General features: G+C 44.5%; 1 protein-coding gene across 5 annotated transcripts in view; it reads left to right on the top strand.

The window, feature by feature from the left end:
- Window positions 1-17,782, top strand: part of KIAA0232 (KIAA0232 ortholog) — a 1,643,611-nt gene that overhangs the window by 442,537 nt on the left and 1,183,292 nt on the right. For all 5 annotated transcript variants that reach the window (XM_044062835.1, XM_044062830.1, XM_044062834.1 and 2 more), the window contains exon 3: window positions 16,744-16,881. In XM_044062835.1, the coding sequence (XP_043918770.1) occupies window positions 16,744-16,881 (138 nt within the window). The remainder of the gene's footprint in view (window positions 1-16,743; window positions 16,882-17,782) is intronic.

Here is a 17,782-nt window from a genome sequence, read left to right on the forward strand (position 1 = left end):
AGAAAGAAGGTGAGAGAAGACAACTAACATGGAACGTTATGGTAGGTACATAACTTCTCATTTTAGACATTCTGGATGATGTCTACACTGAATCCAGTCTAAATCCAGGTTCCTTACCTCCAGCACCACCTAAACCAGACAGATACTATAGAGTCCCTGACTCTCACATGTTTTTATGTAAAAGCCCTGCTGCAGACCCAGAAACCATTTCCCTGGGTCCCAAAGGGGTTAAGGCCTCTACTGCTAAGAATCCACTACCTGCGGAAAGAGATTCCAGGGCATTAGAAAGATGGGGGAAAAAAGTGTATACCTCTGCCACTTTGGCCATGAGGGCATTAAACTGCCAATTCCACATGATTAAATACCAGCAGTACTTGCTTACTCAGTTAAAACAGAAAATGATCCCTCAAACAGATCAACTAGATTTCAAAGGGATGCAAGATTTGTTGCATGCAGCTGAAGAAGTGGGAAAACATACCTTGCAGTGTGGTTTTGATTCTTTGGAGGCCTCATGTAGAGCAGCAGTCACAGGGTCTGTAATACGTAGACATGCTTGGCTAAAAGAGCAGGCCTTACCAGAACATGTCAAAGCAAATTTACTGGATGCTCCACTGCAAAAGGATGCGTTATTTGGTGTCAAAGCAGAGGAAGATTTAAAGAAGATGGAAGAAAAGGCAAAATCAATGCAAACAGTTAAAGATTTTTTACAGGTACAACCTCCTCGCTTCAGCAGAAACTGGCCATCAAAAAACTGGTCCCTTCCTGCTTCAAACAGACCCCAAAGGGGCAGGTACAGACACCCTAGGGGCAGAGGCCAGGCACAGGGTACCTTCAGGCCTAGACAATGGCAAACAACAACTCGGAGTTGGAGACGACAGATCTCAACCCTTCAGAAAACAAACTCAATGACTTCCCACTTCGCCTGCCAAGCAAAATTGCCCAGGCAGCACCTCTAGGAGGAAAACTGGCTCTTTTCCCAAAAAAATGGCACATCATAACAAAGGACAAATGAGTTCTGGATATTATTACCCGAGGCTACAAATTTCATTTTCACACTTTACCACAAATGAGAGGCATGCCAAATCTGCCAACAAACCAATGGGCAGAGGCACAAAAGCAAATTTCAGCTCTCATGAACATGAAAGCAATTCAAAAGGTACCTGCAAAAGAGCTAGGTCAAGGATTTTACTCAAGACTGTTTCTAGTATGAAGAAAGGACAAAGCCTGGAGACCCATCTTAGACCTTTCAATTCTAAACACGTACCTGGACATTCCCAAATTCAAAATGCTCACACTACAGCAGCTTCTTCCCATGCTGGGCAAGGAGTCTTGGCTGGTAACGTTGGACCTCCAAGAGGCATACTTGCATGTCCCTATCAGACAAGATTGCAGAAGATACCTCAGATTTTTGGCAGGCACAACGCATTATCAATTCTCTGCATTGCCCCTTTGGCTTATCTACTGCGCCCAGAGTATTCACGAAATGCCTGGCATCAGTAATTGCATACTGCAGACAGCGAGGAATACAAATTTATCCATATCTGGATGACTGCCTGATCCAAGCGGACAGCAAAGACATCCTACTACAGCATCTGGCATTTGTAACAAAGTTGCTAAGTTGCCTAGGGTACACAGTAAACAAAAAGAAGTCAAAACTAATACCCTCACAAGAAATAATTTTCCTGGGTGCCAGCTTGAATACAACGGCCCAGATGACTTACCTCGCGCCAGACAAGCAAAAACAACTGGCTCAGTACTTCAAAAAGATGGCAACTTCTACCCAGCTCACTGCAAGGAAATTCCTGCAGGCATTGGGGTACATGGCATCCTGCATTCAACTAATTGCATATGCAAGGCTGCATATGAGAAAACTACAATGGTACCTAAAAAGTGTATGGTCCAAACACAGACACAGCCTCGAAGCAACTATAACTCTCATTCCCTACCTTCAAAAAGAGTTTCTATGGTGGGCTCAAGCATGCCAAGCAAACAAGGGCTTTCCTTTTGTCTCACCTCCACCAAACCAAACCTTGACAACAGATTCATCAGACTACGCCTGGGGTGCACACATGGCAGGACAATGCATACAGGGCAAATGGTCTGCAAACCAAAGGCAACTTCACATCAATCAAAAGGAGATGCTAGCTGTAAAAAATGCACTAACAGCCTTCAAGGACCTTTTGCATCCAGGACAACTTCTAATAAGGACGGACAACACCACAGTTATGTGGCACATAAACAAGGAGGAACGCACTCCTACCCACTATGCAGACAGGCAATGGATTTGTGGAAGACAGCATTAACTTACCAAGTACAGCTGCAAGCACAATTCCTGCCAGGAAAAGAAAACATTTTGGCAGACAAATTAAGCAGAAATTTGACAGACCCTCACGAGTGGAGACTACACCCACAAGTATTCTTAATGATAACTCAAAGGTGGGGACCACCAGACATAGATCTGTTTGCCTCAACCAACAATTGCCAGCTACAAAAATTTTGCACAAGGACTTACCATCCCTTGGCCTGGAAAGTGGATGCGCTATCATTCAGTTGGACAGCATTGTCAGTCTACGCCTTCCCACCTCTGCCTCTACTCACCCAGGTATTACTGAAAACCAGATGAGAGATACCACAGATGATCCTCATTGCCCCAGACTGGCCACGTCAACACTGGTACCCACTACTATGAAACTTGACTCACAGCCCTCCATGGATCTTACATCAGTTCCCTCTGCTGTTAACCCAACAAAACTCTCAGATCCTTCACAGTCAGCTAAGGACCTTAAATCTAGCTGCATGGAAAATACCTTAAATTATCAAACAACACTTCTCTCAAAGGACGTCCAGAATGTCATTTTGGAGGCCAGGAGGCCCAGCACCAGAAAAACTTACTCAGACAAATGGAAAAGATTTTGTGTATGGAGCCAGGCCAGAAGCCTAAATCCTGGCATCCCAAATATTCCACACATACTCCAATATCTAACTGAGATGCTACACAAAGGCCTTTCTTTCTCATCCATAAAGATCCATGCTTCAGCCATTTCAGCTCAATATGATAATGTTCCTCCCAATTTCTCTCATCCTTTGCTAAGGCAGTTTCTCAGAGGGGCAAAAAATATAAGACCCCCCAGAAAACCACCTACTCCAACTTGGGATCTAAATTTTGTTCTGGAAAAGTTAACACTTCCTCCTTTCGAACCAGCCTTTACAGCAGAGCTTCAATACTTGTCATGGAAGACAGCCCTGCTGCTGGCTATCACCTCAGCACGCAGAGTCTCAGAACTGCAGGCACTTATGGCAGTGGAACCTTTCATCATTTTCCATCAGGACAGAGTATCTTTACCTTCTTTCATGCCAAAGGTAGTATCCAGTGTGGCTCTGAATCAGACCATACACTTGCCCACCTTTTATCCAAACCCACAGAATAAAGGAGAGAGACTCCTTCACTCTTTGGACATTCACAGACAGTTACGTTACTATTTGGACAGGACAAAGGCCTTCAGAAAATCAGACCAACTCCTTGTATCCTATGCACCAGGCTCAGAAGGAAAGGCTATTTCAGAACAGACCATCTCCAAATGGATAGCACATTGCATCCGCTTTTGCTACTCACACCACAGGAAAGCAGTGCCTGCTAGTATTAGGTCTCACTCTACCAGGGCTACAGCAGCCTCAGCACCCTTCCTCCGAGGAGTCCCAACAAAGGACATTCTGGAGGCAGCTACCTGGAGTTCAGTGCACACCTTCACCAAGCATTACCACCTTCCTCTGTACTCAAAAACCAGAGCTGGGTTTGCCACTGCAGTTCTGCAAGGCATCTTAGCTGCACCTAACCCAGTTTAGCTCCTACCACCCATCCATAGCTTTGGGACTCTACCCAAGTGTGATGACTGCAGCAGCATAGCACGATGAACATAGTGCAGTTTTGTACCTACCATAAATGTAGATGTTCGAGTGGTTATGCTGCTGCAGTCCAGGTTACCCTTCCTCCATCCCCTCTACCTAACAAGGCTTTTCTTATACCTCCATGTACTTCAACCTTTGGGATGCCATGTCTATATGGTGTATTTGCTTACAACTAGTACCATTGTTTTGTACTAAGGTATGTTTTGCAAGCTTCTCATTTTGCCTTCTCAGTTTGGGGCACCTGACATCTGGGGCAAGAAAAACTGAAGAAAATGGCGTCGGCTGCCTCTTTTATACCCCTGCTGCACTGATGTCAGGGAAGAAGCGACGACAAACGACGCCGGACCAGGGTTTTGGAATTCAGGCCGACTGAGGGACCGCCTGATGGCAGGATAACCCAAGTGTGATGACTGCAGCAGCATAACCACTCGAACATCTACATTTATGGTAGGTACAAAACTGTACTTTACCTCTTTACTCTAAGTCCAGAGCAGGCTTTGCCACTGCAGTTCTGCAGGGCCTCATAGCCTCTCCTAATCCTATATAGCCCAGCCACCCAACCTCAGCTTTGGGATTCAACCCAAGAATGACTGCAACAGTGAAACACGAACATAGTACAGTTGTGTACCTGCCATAAATGTAGATGTTCGAGTGTATTCACTGTTGCAGCCAGGTTACCCACCCACCATCCCCCTTTTATTTGCTGGGATTTATCTGCACTTCTCTATCCTATACAGCCTATTTGGTGTATTTGCTTGTAGATGAAGGAAATGTTATTTTTGTACATGCATTTTTATTGACATATTTTTTCAACCTACCTATTTGGGGGCACCTGATATCTGTGGCAAGAAAAACTGAAGAAAATGGCGTCTGCTGCATCTTTTGTACCCCTTTCGCACTGACGTCAGGGAAGAGGCGACAGCAACTGTACCTAGACTTTGGAATTCTTGCCGACTGTGGGTAGCCTGCCAGCAGGATAACCCAAGAGTAATGACTGCAACAGTGAATACACTCAAACATTTACATTTATGGTAGGTACAGAACTGTACTTTCTCTGCACTGCCCTTCGGCTTATCTACTGCGCCCAGGGTATTCACAAAGTGCCTAGCTGCAGTCATTGCATTTTGCATGCAAAGAAATATGCCAATATAGCCATACCTGGACGATTGTCTAATTCAGGAAGAAGGCCAGGACATACTATTGAATCATCTGGCATTTATACAGAAATGGCTGACGTCTCTGGGGTACACCATAAACAAAAAGAATTCCTATCTTGTACCCTGCCAACAAATTGTATTCCTGGGAGCAAGCTTGAGCACAACTTCCCAGATGGTCTTTCTCACTCCAGAAAAACAAGCTCATTTGACAGCCTCTTCAAACTACTGGCCACAAAGACCCAGCTATCTGCAAGAAAAATACTGCAAGCCCTGGGGTTCATGACCTCCTGCATTCTCCTAATGCCATATGCAAGACTGCATATGAGGAAACTACAATGGTATCTAAAAAGCCTATGGTGTCAACATTCTCAGGATCTAGAAGCAATGATTCCTGTCATACCTTGTCTAAAGATAGAGTTCTTTTGGTGGGCAGAGGCCTGTCACCAAAACAAGGGACTACCGTTCACTCTACTCCCTGCCACCCAAACCCTAACTGATGCATCAGACTATGCATGGGGGGCTCACTTGGCAAGGAAGTGCATTCAGGGTAAATGGAACCCAAGTCAAATTCACCTGCATATCAATCAAAAAGAAATGTTAGCTGTACAGAAGGCTCTAACAGCCTTCAAGGACCACATTTTTCCAGGGCAATTAATGGTAAAGACTGACTGCACCACTGTTATGTGGTATATAAACAAGCAGGGGGGAACCCACTCATACCCTCTCTGCAGACTAGCCATGGCTCTGTGGAACACAGCTTTGAGCTACCAAGTGCTCCTACAGTCTCAATTCCTGGCAGACAAACTAAGCAGATATCTCTTGGACCCACACGAGTGGAAACTGGAACCAAAGATATTTAACATGTTGAGAAACAAATGGGGGATTCCAGATATAGACCTGTTTGCCTTCCCCCAGAACTACCAATTGTAAGAATTCTGGACAAGGACTCCCCACAAACAAGCTTGGAATGTAGATGCTCTGTCCTTCAGCTAGAAAAACCTATCAGTCTTTGCCTTTCCTCCTCTGCCGCTCCTCTCCAAGGTACTACTAAAGATCAAACAGGACAAACTAAGGATGATACTGATTGCACCAGTCTGGCCACGCTAACTCTGGTACCCCCTCTTGTGCAGTGTCACAGCTGGCCCCATGGCACCTACCTCAGACCTCTACCCTGCTGTCTCAGCAGGGGAGCAAGATGTTCTTCGTGTTTCACTGTTGCAGTCATTACATTCGGGGTAATCTGCTGGCAGGTTGCCTTCGGTCTGATTAACAAAGTCTTGGGTCCTGTGTTGGTTGCTCTTCCTTCCTCCATGACGTCAGGTCGTCAGGGGTATAAAACATGCAGCCAACGCCATTACATCAGTCTTTCTTGCCGCGCGGTGCCTGAAGCAGAAGCAGTCCGCAAGTGCTGGTCAGCCGACTCCTGAAATTTTCGTTTGAGTTTCAGATCTGAAGTCTTCAACCAAAAAGCTAAGTACCCCATTGGGGAAACGTTTTCTTGCACCTTACCGATGTCAGTAAAAGTTAATAATTGCATTAATTGTGGGAAGCAAATAACCTCATAAGGATTTTCATTTGTACTGCATTCCTTGCCTAGGCCCTGACAACAACGTACCTTGCTGTCGGTTTGTGCTTTATTTAATCAATGCACTATCAAACATCGGTACATTTTTGCTTCTAATTATTTTGGCTCAGGCTTGAATTATCCAGAAATGTCGTTGGTTAGCAAGCAGACTACCGGAATACCTAAAAAACGCAATGAAAAAGACAGAGACGGGCCATTGAGGTCCAAAACTGCCAACGATGCTTCTCCTAAGCCAGTCGCCAGTTCACCGGTTTTCAGTGAGGCGCTTTCGCAGCCCCTGATTCCCGCTACTTCTGATTCGCAGGCCTCTACTGAGACTCATTCGGAGTCCAGTTTGCTGCGAGATGCTTCAGTTGTGGAACACGCGGATGTCTCTGCCTTGGATGGGTCCTGAGCTTCTGAGGGTGTTTTCAGGCCTACAGATTTGTATATTAGACCGACGCCATCTTCAAAACGAAGGCCAAAATCTCGACCTGTGCCTAAAAAAACAATGCCTGGGCCACGTGTGCAGGCCCCTATGCCTAAAAAAGTAATTATCAATATGGCTGAAGATTTAATTACTCTGATCAGCGGTTGCCAACCCCCCCCCCCTTCTAAGAGGCCTAGGCAAGACCTTGATTGTGAATCTTCTGAACTCTTCTAATGAACAGGAATTGTCTATACCTACTTATGAGGACTCTGATGCAGAAGATTCAATTCCTTCTGCTTCTAGCCCTGAGGATTTTTCTTTTGGGGGAAACTTTACATACCTTTAGGGAACATTTCCACTGGGAAAGTCAGGATTACTCTGAATCTAAAAAGAGACTTAGGGATTTTTTTCTTCCTCTGCATAGGCCTTTGGCTATATACCTCCTGTTTTAGACATTGTTGATGTTTTTTCAGAATCTAGTATGGCTCCTGATTCTTTGCCTTCGGCTCCTTGTAAGCCAGCCAGATACTACAGAGTTCCTGACTCCCACAAATTCCTTTTCAAAAATCCTGTTGCAGAACCTGAAACCATTTCTCAGGGTCCCAAGGGCATTAAGGCTTCTACTGCTAAAAATCCTCCCCCTTCTGATAGAGATTCCAGGGTGCTGGATAGATGGGGTAAGAAGGTTTACATTTCTGCAACCCTGGCAATCAGGGCTTTAAACTGTCAATTTCATATACTAAAATATCAACAACATATCATGGGACTGCTTAAACAGAAAATTATGTTAATTTCTGACTGTGTGGAAAACAAAGATTTACAGGATTTATTGCATTCAGCTGAACAAGTTGGAAAGCATACTTTGCATTGTGGTTTTGATTCTTTGGAGGCCTCTTGCAGGTCCTGCTGTAACTGGGTCTGTGCTAAGAAGGCATGCTTTGCTCAAAGAGCAAAATCTGCCTGATCATGTTAAAGCAAAATTGTCGGATGCTCCTTTACAACAGGATATTCTGTTTGGTAATAAGGATGGATAAGTTTTAAAAAAGATGTAAGATAAAGCTAAATCTATGCAAACTGTATACGATTTCTTTCAAGTGCAACCTCAAAGATTTAGTAGGCACTGGCCTACTAAGAACTGGTCCTTTCCAGTTCCTTCGAGAGCTACACAAGTCAAACCCAGACATTCCAAAGGCTCCAGGTTTCAGTCACAAGGGACTTTCAGAACAAACAATGGGGTGCCTCCTCTTCCAAATCTGAAAACAACAAGACACCTCCCTATGGTAAGCAGTCTCAATGACTTCCCTTTACACTTACCAAGCACTTACCTTTTAGCCGCCCCTTTGGCAGGAAAACTGGCTCTTCACGCAGGAAACTGGCAACTTATAACTCAGGTCAAGTGGGTTTTAAATATAGTATCCTATGGATTCAGATTTCATTTCCACACGTTACCAATGCCAAACAGATGGTCAGACCTGCCCCCAAATCAGTGGGCAGAGGCCCAGAAACAAATGCTTTCCCTCATGAGCATGGGGTCTATTCAACCAAGGGACAAAGTTTCTATTCCAGACTTTTCCTGGTACCCAGAAAAGACAAATCATGGCGTCCAATTCTGGACTTATCTACTCTAAACACCTTTCTGGACATTCCAAAATTCAAGATGCTGACTCTTCACCAGTTACTTCGTATGCTAGGCAAAGATGCCTGGTTGGCAACTTTAGGTTTAAAGACGCTTACCTGCATATCCCAATCAGGGAATCTTGCAGAAGAAACCTCCGCTTCAAATCAGGCTACTTGCATTACCAGTTCTCTGCACTGCCCTTTGGTTTATCTACTGCGCCCAGGGTCTTTACAAAGTGCCTGGCTCCAGTAATTGCATTTTGCAGGCAAAGAAATATTCAAATATATCCATACCTGGATGATTGTCTAATTCAGGCAGAAAACAAGGACACTCTTCTAAACCATCTGGCGTTTGTAAAAAGGGTTCTATCTTGTCTAGGGTACACTATAAATGAAAAGAAATCACAACTGGTACCCTCTCAAAATTACATTCCTGGGTGCAAGCTTGAATACAACTGCCCAGATGGCTTTCCTTACTCCAGAGAAGCAAATTCATTTGGTGACGTACTTCAAATAGGTGGCCACAAAAACCCTGCTTTCTGCAAGGCAAATACTGCAAGCCTTGGGGTTCACGGCCTCCTGCAGTCTTCTAATTCCATATGCAAGACTGCATATGAGGAAACTTCAGTGGTACTTAAGCTGGTACTGGTGAGCATAGTCATAGCCTGGAAACAATGATTCCAATGCCTGCAACTAGAGTTCCTGTGGTGGGCAGAGGCCTGCCACCAAAACAAGGGACTGCCATTCACACCACCCCCTTCCGCCCATACCCTAACTACAGATGCATCAGACTATGCTTGGGAGGCACATCTGGCAGGCAGGTGCATTCAGGGCAAATGGAGCCCAAATCAAATGCACCTTCATGTCAATCGAGAAGAAATGCTAGCTGTACAGAATGCACTGACAGCCTACAAGGACTACCTTTATCCAGGGCAATTAATAAAGACAGACAACACTATGGTTATGTGGTACATAAACAAGCAGGGGGGTGCACACTCCTACCCCCTCTGCAGACTAGCCATGACATTGTGGAACACGACCTTGACCTATCATGTACAACTACAAGCTCAATTCCTGCCAGGAAAACTGAATACTCTGGCAGACGAACTAAGCAGAAATCTCATGGACCCACACGAATGGAAACTGGAACCATGGATTTTCATGTTGACATGCAAATGGGGGAGCCCAGACATAGATCTTTTTGCCTCACCCCAGAACTTTCAGTTGGACAAATTTTGCACAAGAACTCATCACAAAAAAGCCTGGAAAGTTGATGCTCTGTCCTTCAGCTGGGAAAACCCATCAGTCTATGCCTTTCCCCCTCTCCCTCTGCTCTCCAAAGTTCTTCTAAAAGTCAAACAGGATAAACCAAAAATTATTTTGATTGATCCAGACTGGCCTCGCCAACACTGGTACCCACTCCTGCGCAATGTGGACAATTGGCTAGGCTTAAAATGGCTCACAAGGGCAGTTAGCTTAGTACCAATCTATGAACCTTCCACCGTGGCGCTTGCCTCAGACACCTTACTTACTTTTTCAGCAGAACTGAATTCTGCACACTTGGCTCCAAACGTTGAATCTTGCAGAATCTTGCAGCGTGGCTAATCACCTAAATTCACCCTTAGCATCCCTCAGCAAACCTGTGTTGATGTCATTTTGGAGGCGAGAAGGCCTAGTACTAGAAAATCAATCTCAAGGGATAAGCACAGCAGTGTCCAACATTCCTCAGATTTTACAATACTTAACTGAGATGCTTCACCAGGGCCTGTCCTTTTCTTCCATAAAAATCCATGCCTTAGCCATTTCAACTCATTACAACACAGATCCTCCCCTCTTCTCTCATCCTCTGCTAAAGCAGTATCTCACAGGGGCCAAAAACTTAAGACCACCCAGGAGAGCACCTACCCCTGCCTGAGACCTCAATTTTGTATTGGAGAAGCTCACTCTCCCTCCTTTTGAGCCAGCTGCTACTGCAGACTTAATATTTCTCTCCTGGAAAACAGCTTTCCTTTTAGCAGTCACTTCAGCTAGAAGGATGTCCGAATTACAGGCTCTTATGGCATTGGAGCCTTTCATCATTTTTCATGCAGACAGGGTATCTCTCAGGACCAGTCCATCCTTCATGCCTAAGGTGGTATCCACCGTGGCTCTTAATCAGAGCATTCATTTGTCAACTTTCTTTCCCAATCCACAGAACAAGGGGGAGCGGATTCTGCATTCATTGGATGTGCACGGACAACTTAGATTTTACTTAAGTAGGACAAAATCTCAAATAAATTCTGAACTGCTGGTGGCATTTGCTGTAGGGGCAAAGGGAAAGGCTATTTCAAAGCAAACCATTTCCAAATGGATAAGCCATTGTATTCGTTTCTGCTATATGCACCATGGAAAAACTATCCCCCAGTGGGATCAGATCCCATTCCACCAGGGCTGCATCTACCTAAACAGCCTTTCTCAGAGGTGTTCCTACCAGGGACATTCTAGAAGCTGCTACCTGGAGCTCAGTTCTTATGTTCACCAAACATTACCATTTAATACTTTTCTCTAAATCCAGAGCTGGCTTTGCCACTGCTGTCCTGCAGGGCATTATAGCTGGTCCTAATGCTGTATAATTCCCTCCACCCAACCATAGCTTTGGGAATCTACCCAAATGTAATGACTGCAACAGTGAAACATGAAGAACATAGTACAGTTGTGAACACTTAACATAAATGTAGATGTTTTTAATTTTATTTGCTCCCCATTTGGGGGGCACCTGATTTCTGGGGCAAGAAAAACTGATGTAATGGCATTGGCTGCATGTTTTATACCCCTGACGACCTGACGTCATGGAGGAAGGGTCGGCAACCAACGCAGGACCCAAGACTTTGTTAATCAGGCCGACTTGAGGGTAATCCTGCCAGCATATTACCCCGAATGGAATGACTGCAACAGTGAATACACTCGGAACATCTACATTTATGGTAAATGTACATAACTGTACTATTCTGCACCCCCAACTTCAAACCCTGAACCTGACAGCCTGGCTGATTACCTAATTTCTCCGTTACCATCCCTCAGTAAACAAGTGTTGGATGTCATCTTGGAGGCAAGGAGGCCTAGTACTATAAAATCTTATGCTGAATAATGGAAAAGATTATGTTCCTGGAACCAAACTCAAGGGCTGGCCATAGCAGCACCCAATTTACCTCAGATTCTTCTAACTGAGATGCTTCACAGGGGCATTTCTTTTCTTCCGAAACTCACTCCTAGGCCATTTCAGCTCATTACAACACAGAACCACTCCTCTTTTCTCACCCACTGCTCAAGCAGTTCCTCAGAGGGGCCAAAAACTTAAGACAACCCAGGAGAGCCCCAACTCCAGCCTCGGACCTTAATTTTTTATTGGAAAAACTCACTCTCCCCCTTTTTGAGCCAGCTGCAACTGCAGAGTTAAAGTTCCTTTTTTGGAAAACAGCTTTCCTTTTTGCAGTCACTTCAGCAAGAAGGGTATCTGAATTACAGGCCCTTATGGCAGTGGAACCTTTCATCATCTTTCATGTCACCCGGTGTCCCTCAGGACCAGTCCCTCTTTCATGCCCAAGGTGGTATCCAGTGTGGCTCTTAATCAGTCCATTTATTTGCCAACCTTCTTTTCTAATCCACGGAACAAAAGAGAATGGATACTGCACTCCTTAGATGTTCACAGGCAACTTAGATTTTACTTGGACAGGACTAAACCTCAAAGAAAATCTGAACAACTGCTGGTGGCATTTGCTGCAGGGGCAAAGGGGAAGGCTATTTCAAAGCAAACCATTTCTGAATGGATAGGCCATTGCATTCATTTCTGCTATAAGCACCATGGAAAACCTATCCCACAGAGGATTAGACCCCATTCAACCAGGGCTGCATCTACCTCTACAGCCTTTCTCAGAGGTGTCCCTACCAGAGACATCTTGAAGCTGCTACTTGGAGTTCTGTACATACTTTCACCAAGCATTACCATTTGCCAATTTTCTCTAAATCAAGAGTTGGCTTTGCCACTGCAGTCTTGCAGGGCCTTATAGCTGGTCCTAATGCTGTCTAAATTCCTCCTCCTATCCTTAGCTTTTGGAATCTACCTAACTGTGATGACTTATTTTGGCTATACCTCTATTCTCCTGTACTATACTTAAAAGCTTTTTGCTGTATTTGCTTTTTTGTTGTAGGTATAACCTTGTATATTTATTTTTAAATGCTTCTCATTAAGGGGGGCACCTGACATCTGGGGCAAGAAAAACTGATATGGCGTCGGCTGCATGCTTTGTACCCCTGACTACCTGACGTCATGGAAGATGAGACAGCAACCGACGCAGGACCCAAGTCTTTGTTATTCAGGCCGTCTGAGGGCTATTGCAAGCAGATAACACAAATGTGATGACTGCAACAGTGAATACACTAGAGCATCTACATTTATGGTAAGTGTACACAACTGTACTTTCTCTGCACTTCCCTTTGGCGTATCTGCTGCGCCCAGGGTATTTATAAATTTCCTGGCTCCAGCCATTGCTTATGGCGGGCAGCGAAACATTCAAATTTACCCATATTTGGATGATTGCCTGATTCAGGCAGACAGTCAGGAATTGCTACTTCAGCACCTGATATTTGTAAAGAGATTCCTAACTTCTCTGGGGTATACCATCAATGAAAATAAATCACATCTGGTACTCGGCCCAGAAATTGTATTCCTGGGAGCAAGCTTGAGCACAACTTCCGAGATGGCATTCCTCACTCCAGAAAAGCAGGTTTATTTGACAAATTACTTCAAACTACTGGCCACCCAAACCCAGCTATCTGCAAGAAGAATACTGCAAGCCCTAGGCTTCATGGCCTCATCCATTCTCCTAATTCCATATGCAAGACTGCATATGAGGAAACTTCAGTGATACTTAAGTCTCTGGTGTCAGCATTCTTAGTACCTGGAAACAGTGATTCTGATCATTCCTTGTCTAACGACAGAGTTCCTTTGGTGGGCAGAGGCCTGTAACCACAACAAGGGACTCCCTTTCACTCAACCCCCTGCCACCCAAACCCAGACAACAGAAGCATCAGACTATGCATGGGGGGGCTCACATGGCAGGCAAATGCACTCAAGGCAAATGAAGCCCTGGACAAATGCACCTGCATATCAATCAAAAAGAAATGTTAGCTGTACAGAATGCACTGACAGCCTTCAAATAACATATCCATCCAGGACAACTCTAGTGGTACCTAAACAAGCAGGGGGAACTCATTCCTACCCACTCTGTGGGTTTGCCATGATTCTGTGCAACACAGCCTTGAGCAACCCAAGTGCACCTGCAAGCTCAGTTCCTGCCTGGCAAACAAAATTCACTGGCAGACGACTTAAGCAGAAATCTAATGGACCCGCACGATTGGAAACTGGAACCCAATTTATTCAAGCTTCTTATCCACAGGTGGGGGACAACAGAGGTGGACCTCTTTGCTTGCCCCTAGAACCATCAATTGAGCAAATGTTGCACCAGAACTCCCAACAGCCAAGCATGGAAAGTGGATGCCCTATCCTTTACATGGGAAAACATCTCAATCTGTGCCTTTCCCCCTCTGCCCGTCCTCTCGAAGGTACTACCCAAGATCAAACTGGACAGGCCAAGGACAATCCTTATTGCACCAGACTGGCCACACCAGCACTGGTAGCCACTTTTATGCAGTCTGACAACAGTGCCACCCTGGCACCTGCATCAGACCCATTCTCTGCTGTCCCAGCAGGAGGGCCAGATTTTGCATCCTCAGCTGCAAATCCTGTACCTAGCAGCCTGGCTTATTCCCTGAATACATCGCCAGCAACCCTCAGCAAACAGGTGCTGGATGTCATCCTTGAGGCCTAGTACTAGGAAAGCCTATTCAGAAAAGTGGAAAAGATACTGTTCTTGGAAGTCTCAGGGAAAGCACACAGCCGTGCTCACCTTACCTCAAATCCTAGATCATCTAGCAGAGCTGCTCCACAAAGGCCTGTCCTTCTCATCCATTAAGATTCATGCCTCTGCCATCTCAGCTCATTTCAGTACTGAGCCACCCCTCTTTTCTCACCCTCTGGTCAAACTGTTCCTGTAAGGAGCTAACAATTTAAGACCCCCGAGGAGAGCTCCCACTCCTGCCTGGGACCTTAACTTTGTACTAGAGAAGCTCACGCTTCCCCCTTTTGAGCCTGCTGCAGCAGAGTTAAAATTCCTCTCTTGGAAAACAGCCTTACTTCTAGCCATCACTTCAGCAAGAAGAGTGTCTGAGTTACAGGCCCTTATGGCTGTGGAACCCTTCATTATCTTCCATGCGGACAGGGTTTCCCTCAGGACTAACCCATCATTTATGCCCAAGGTGGTATCCAGTGTTCCTTTACACCAATCCATCCATTTACAAGATTTTTTCCTAATTCTCAGAATAAAGGGGAAAGGATCCTGCACTCCTTGGACGTGCCCAGACAGCTTAGGTTCTACCTTGACAGGACTAACCGTTCAGAAAATCTGACCAGCTGCTAGTCAGCTTTGCTACAGGGGCAGAGGGCAAGGCCATTTCAAAACAAACCATCTCCAAATGGATAACACCCTGTATCCATTTCTGCTACAAGCACCATGGAAAACCTACCCCACAGGGGATCAGAACCCATTCCACTAGGGTTACCTCAACCTCTACAGCATTTCTTAGGGGAGTCCCTACCAGGGACATCCTGGAAGCTGCAGCCTGGAGTTCAGTACACACCTTCACCAAACATTACCACTTGCCTATCTTATAACTCCAGAGCTGGATTTGCTACTGCAGTCTTACAAGGCCTGCTAGCCAGCCCTAATACTTCTTGACTGCCTCCACCCTTCCTCAGCTTAGGGAATCAACCCAAGTGTGATGACTACAACAGTGAAACACAAAGAACATAGTACAGTTGTGTACACTTACCATAAATTTAGATGTTAGAGTTTATTCAATGTTACAGTCTTGGTTACCCTCCCTCCAGCCCTTTGACTTTTCTATACGTTTTACCTAACCACTTTTTTGTCCATATTTTATGTCAATGGTATTTACTTTTTACTGCAGGTGTTCCACACCTTGTAATTGCTTCCTATTTTGGGGGCAGCTGACATCTGGGGCAAGAAAAACTGATGTAATAGTGTTGGCTGCATGTTTTATACCCCCTGACGACCTGACATCATGGAAGAGGCAACAGCATCTGATGCAGAAATCCGAAGACTCTGGTATTCAGGCCGACTGAGGGCTACCTGTCAACAGATAACCCAAGTGTGATGACTGCAACAGTGAATACACTCGAACATCTACATTTATGGCAAGTGTACGCAACTGCACAATCTGTGTCTACTTCCACATTTTTTTAGTCTAGGACATCTGTGCAGCAGCAACTTTGGCCACTCCTCATCCTTTTTTCACTCATTATAAATTGAATCTGGTCTCCAGAAAGGCAGGGCCATCATTTGGATCTGTGGTGCTCGAGGAATATCCTTCTTCGAGTCGGCCATGGATGCAAGTAGTTATGGATGCTGTCCCATTTGTTAAGGATAGAACGAAGATTGACCACATCAGATAATGAAGTTATGTGCTCACCATAACGTGCCATCTGTGTTGTCGATCTTCATTCTTTCTAAACCCCCCCCACCTACCCCCCGTCCATGACTTCTGGAGGAACGAGTATTGCATGGTCTCTGAATAGCTTTGCTTATATGTATGTATGACTCTGGATATGGCTTTCCATAATTCTCTTCATTCTTCTACATTAATGTAGCAGCAAACAAGATCTGAGGTAATGGCAGGGTGCATTGTGGGTAAGGAAGAAGCTCGAGAGATCTGTTGGCTGTGAGCTGTAGCATCGGCAGAGTCTGATCCGATGGATCTGATCCAAACCCATTAGTTGAAGCAGAATGAAGATCGGCAACACATATGGGATGTTATGGTGAGTACAAAACTTTTATTGCATCACGATTTGTGGGTATGGTTGGTAAAGGTGCTAAAGTAGACTCTGATTGGTGTAAATGTGTCATGCATATATCCAGGTTTTATTGTATTTATTTATTTGTTTTTTTTAATAGGAAAATGACATTTTCTTGGGCTGGGAAAAGGGAGTTGGGAAGAGATGGGGAAAAAGTAAGAAAAAAAGTTCAGATCTATCTCTTGAGGAAATGAAGAAACAAGCTGCTGTCCAGTGTCTGCGTTCTGCCTCTGATGAAGTAAGAATGTTGCATTTAAAATTTAACAATGTTGTTAAATTTCCACTTTAACATTGTCGTTATCATGAACTTTGTATCAGCGACTTAAGTGTGTGTAAATTGTATGCATTGTGATTCACTTCTAAACAGTAAGCCACTTTAGTGTGATGATAATTTGTCAACGGCTTTGGGTAACTCCAGTATTGCCTACACTGGAATAATGTCTTACTGTTATGTATCTGAAATATAAATGATTTAGTGTTGGGAATCTGGTTTGGGAAGAATTCTCCCACGCAATTTTTGGGAGAGGGTATTCTGTTGCGTATGATAATTTGTTTGCAAGTGTAATATGCTTTATGGTAGTTAACATCAGAAGATGAGAACCATGCATGCTCTTCTTACACGGTCTTTTGAACTAAATAAGCGAACTAGTCATGCGTAGATCTTCCTGGTAGGATTAGGAGAGACCTTCTTATTTAGTTTTAAGGTATAAATCTCAAGTTGCATTTTCATTTACTGACAAAAAAAGAAAATCCATGTGAATGCATCACAAATATCTAAATATAATCTTGTAGGTGCTAGAAAGCCAGAAAACTACTAGAACAAATGCAGTGCAAGTACCAGTATGCAAAAAAATTAAAATTCAGTAAGTGCTTTTTTTCTCTAAAAAAGTATCGAGACTTTGAATGTCAACACTATTTAAGACAAAAGTGTTTTCTGAATCTTAATAAATGCTTTCTGTACTCTGGTTCTAAACGCTGATCTGATGTTGTTAATCTTCATTCATTCCTTACTGATGGGTGTCTGTTCCGTCCTCGGAACCGAGTCAGCCTTATAACAAGCTTGTCCCAGCCAAAAAACTCTTGGGCTAAGCTTTTACCCACAGTCCCCTTCTCCCTGTTACCCTAGATCTTGTTTGCAT

This window comes from Protopterus annectens, chromosome 2.part1 (assembly GCF_019279795.1).
Source record: "Protopterus annectens isolate FY-2018-M chromosome 2.part1, PAN1.0, whole genome shotgun sequence".
Taxonomy (NCBI): domain Eukaryota; kingdom Metazoa; phylum Chordata; order Ceratodontiformes; family Protopteridae; genus Protopterus; species Protopterus annectens.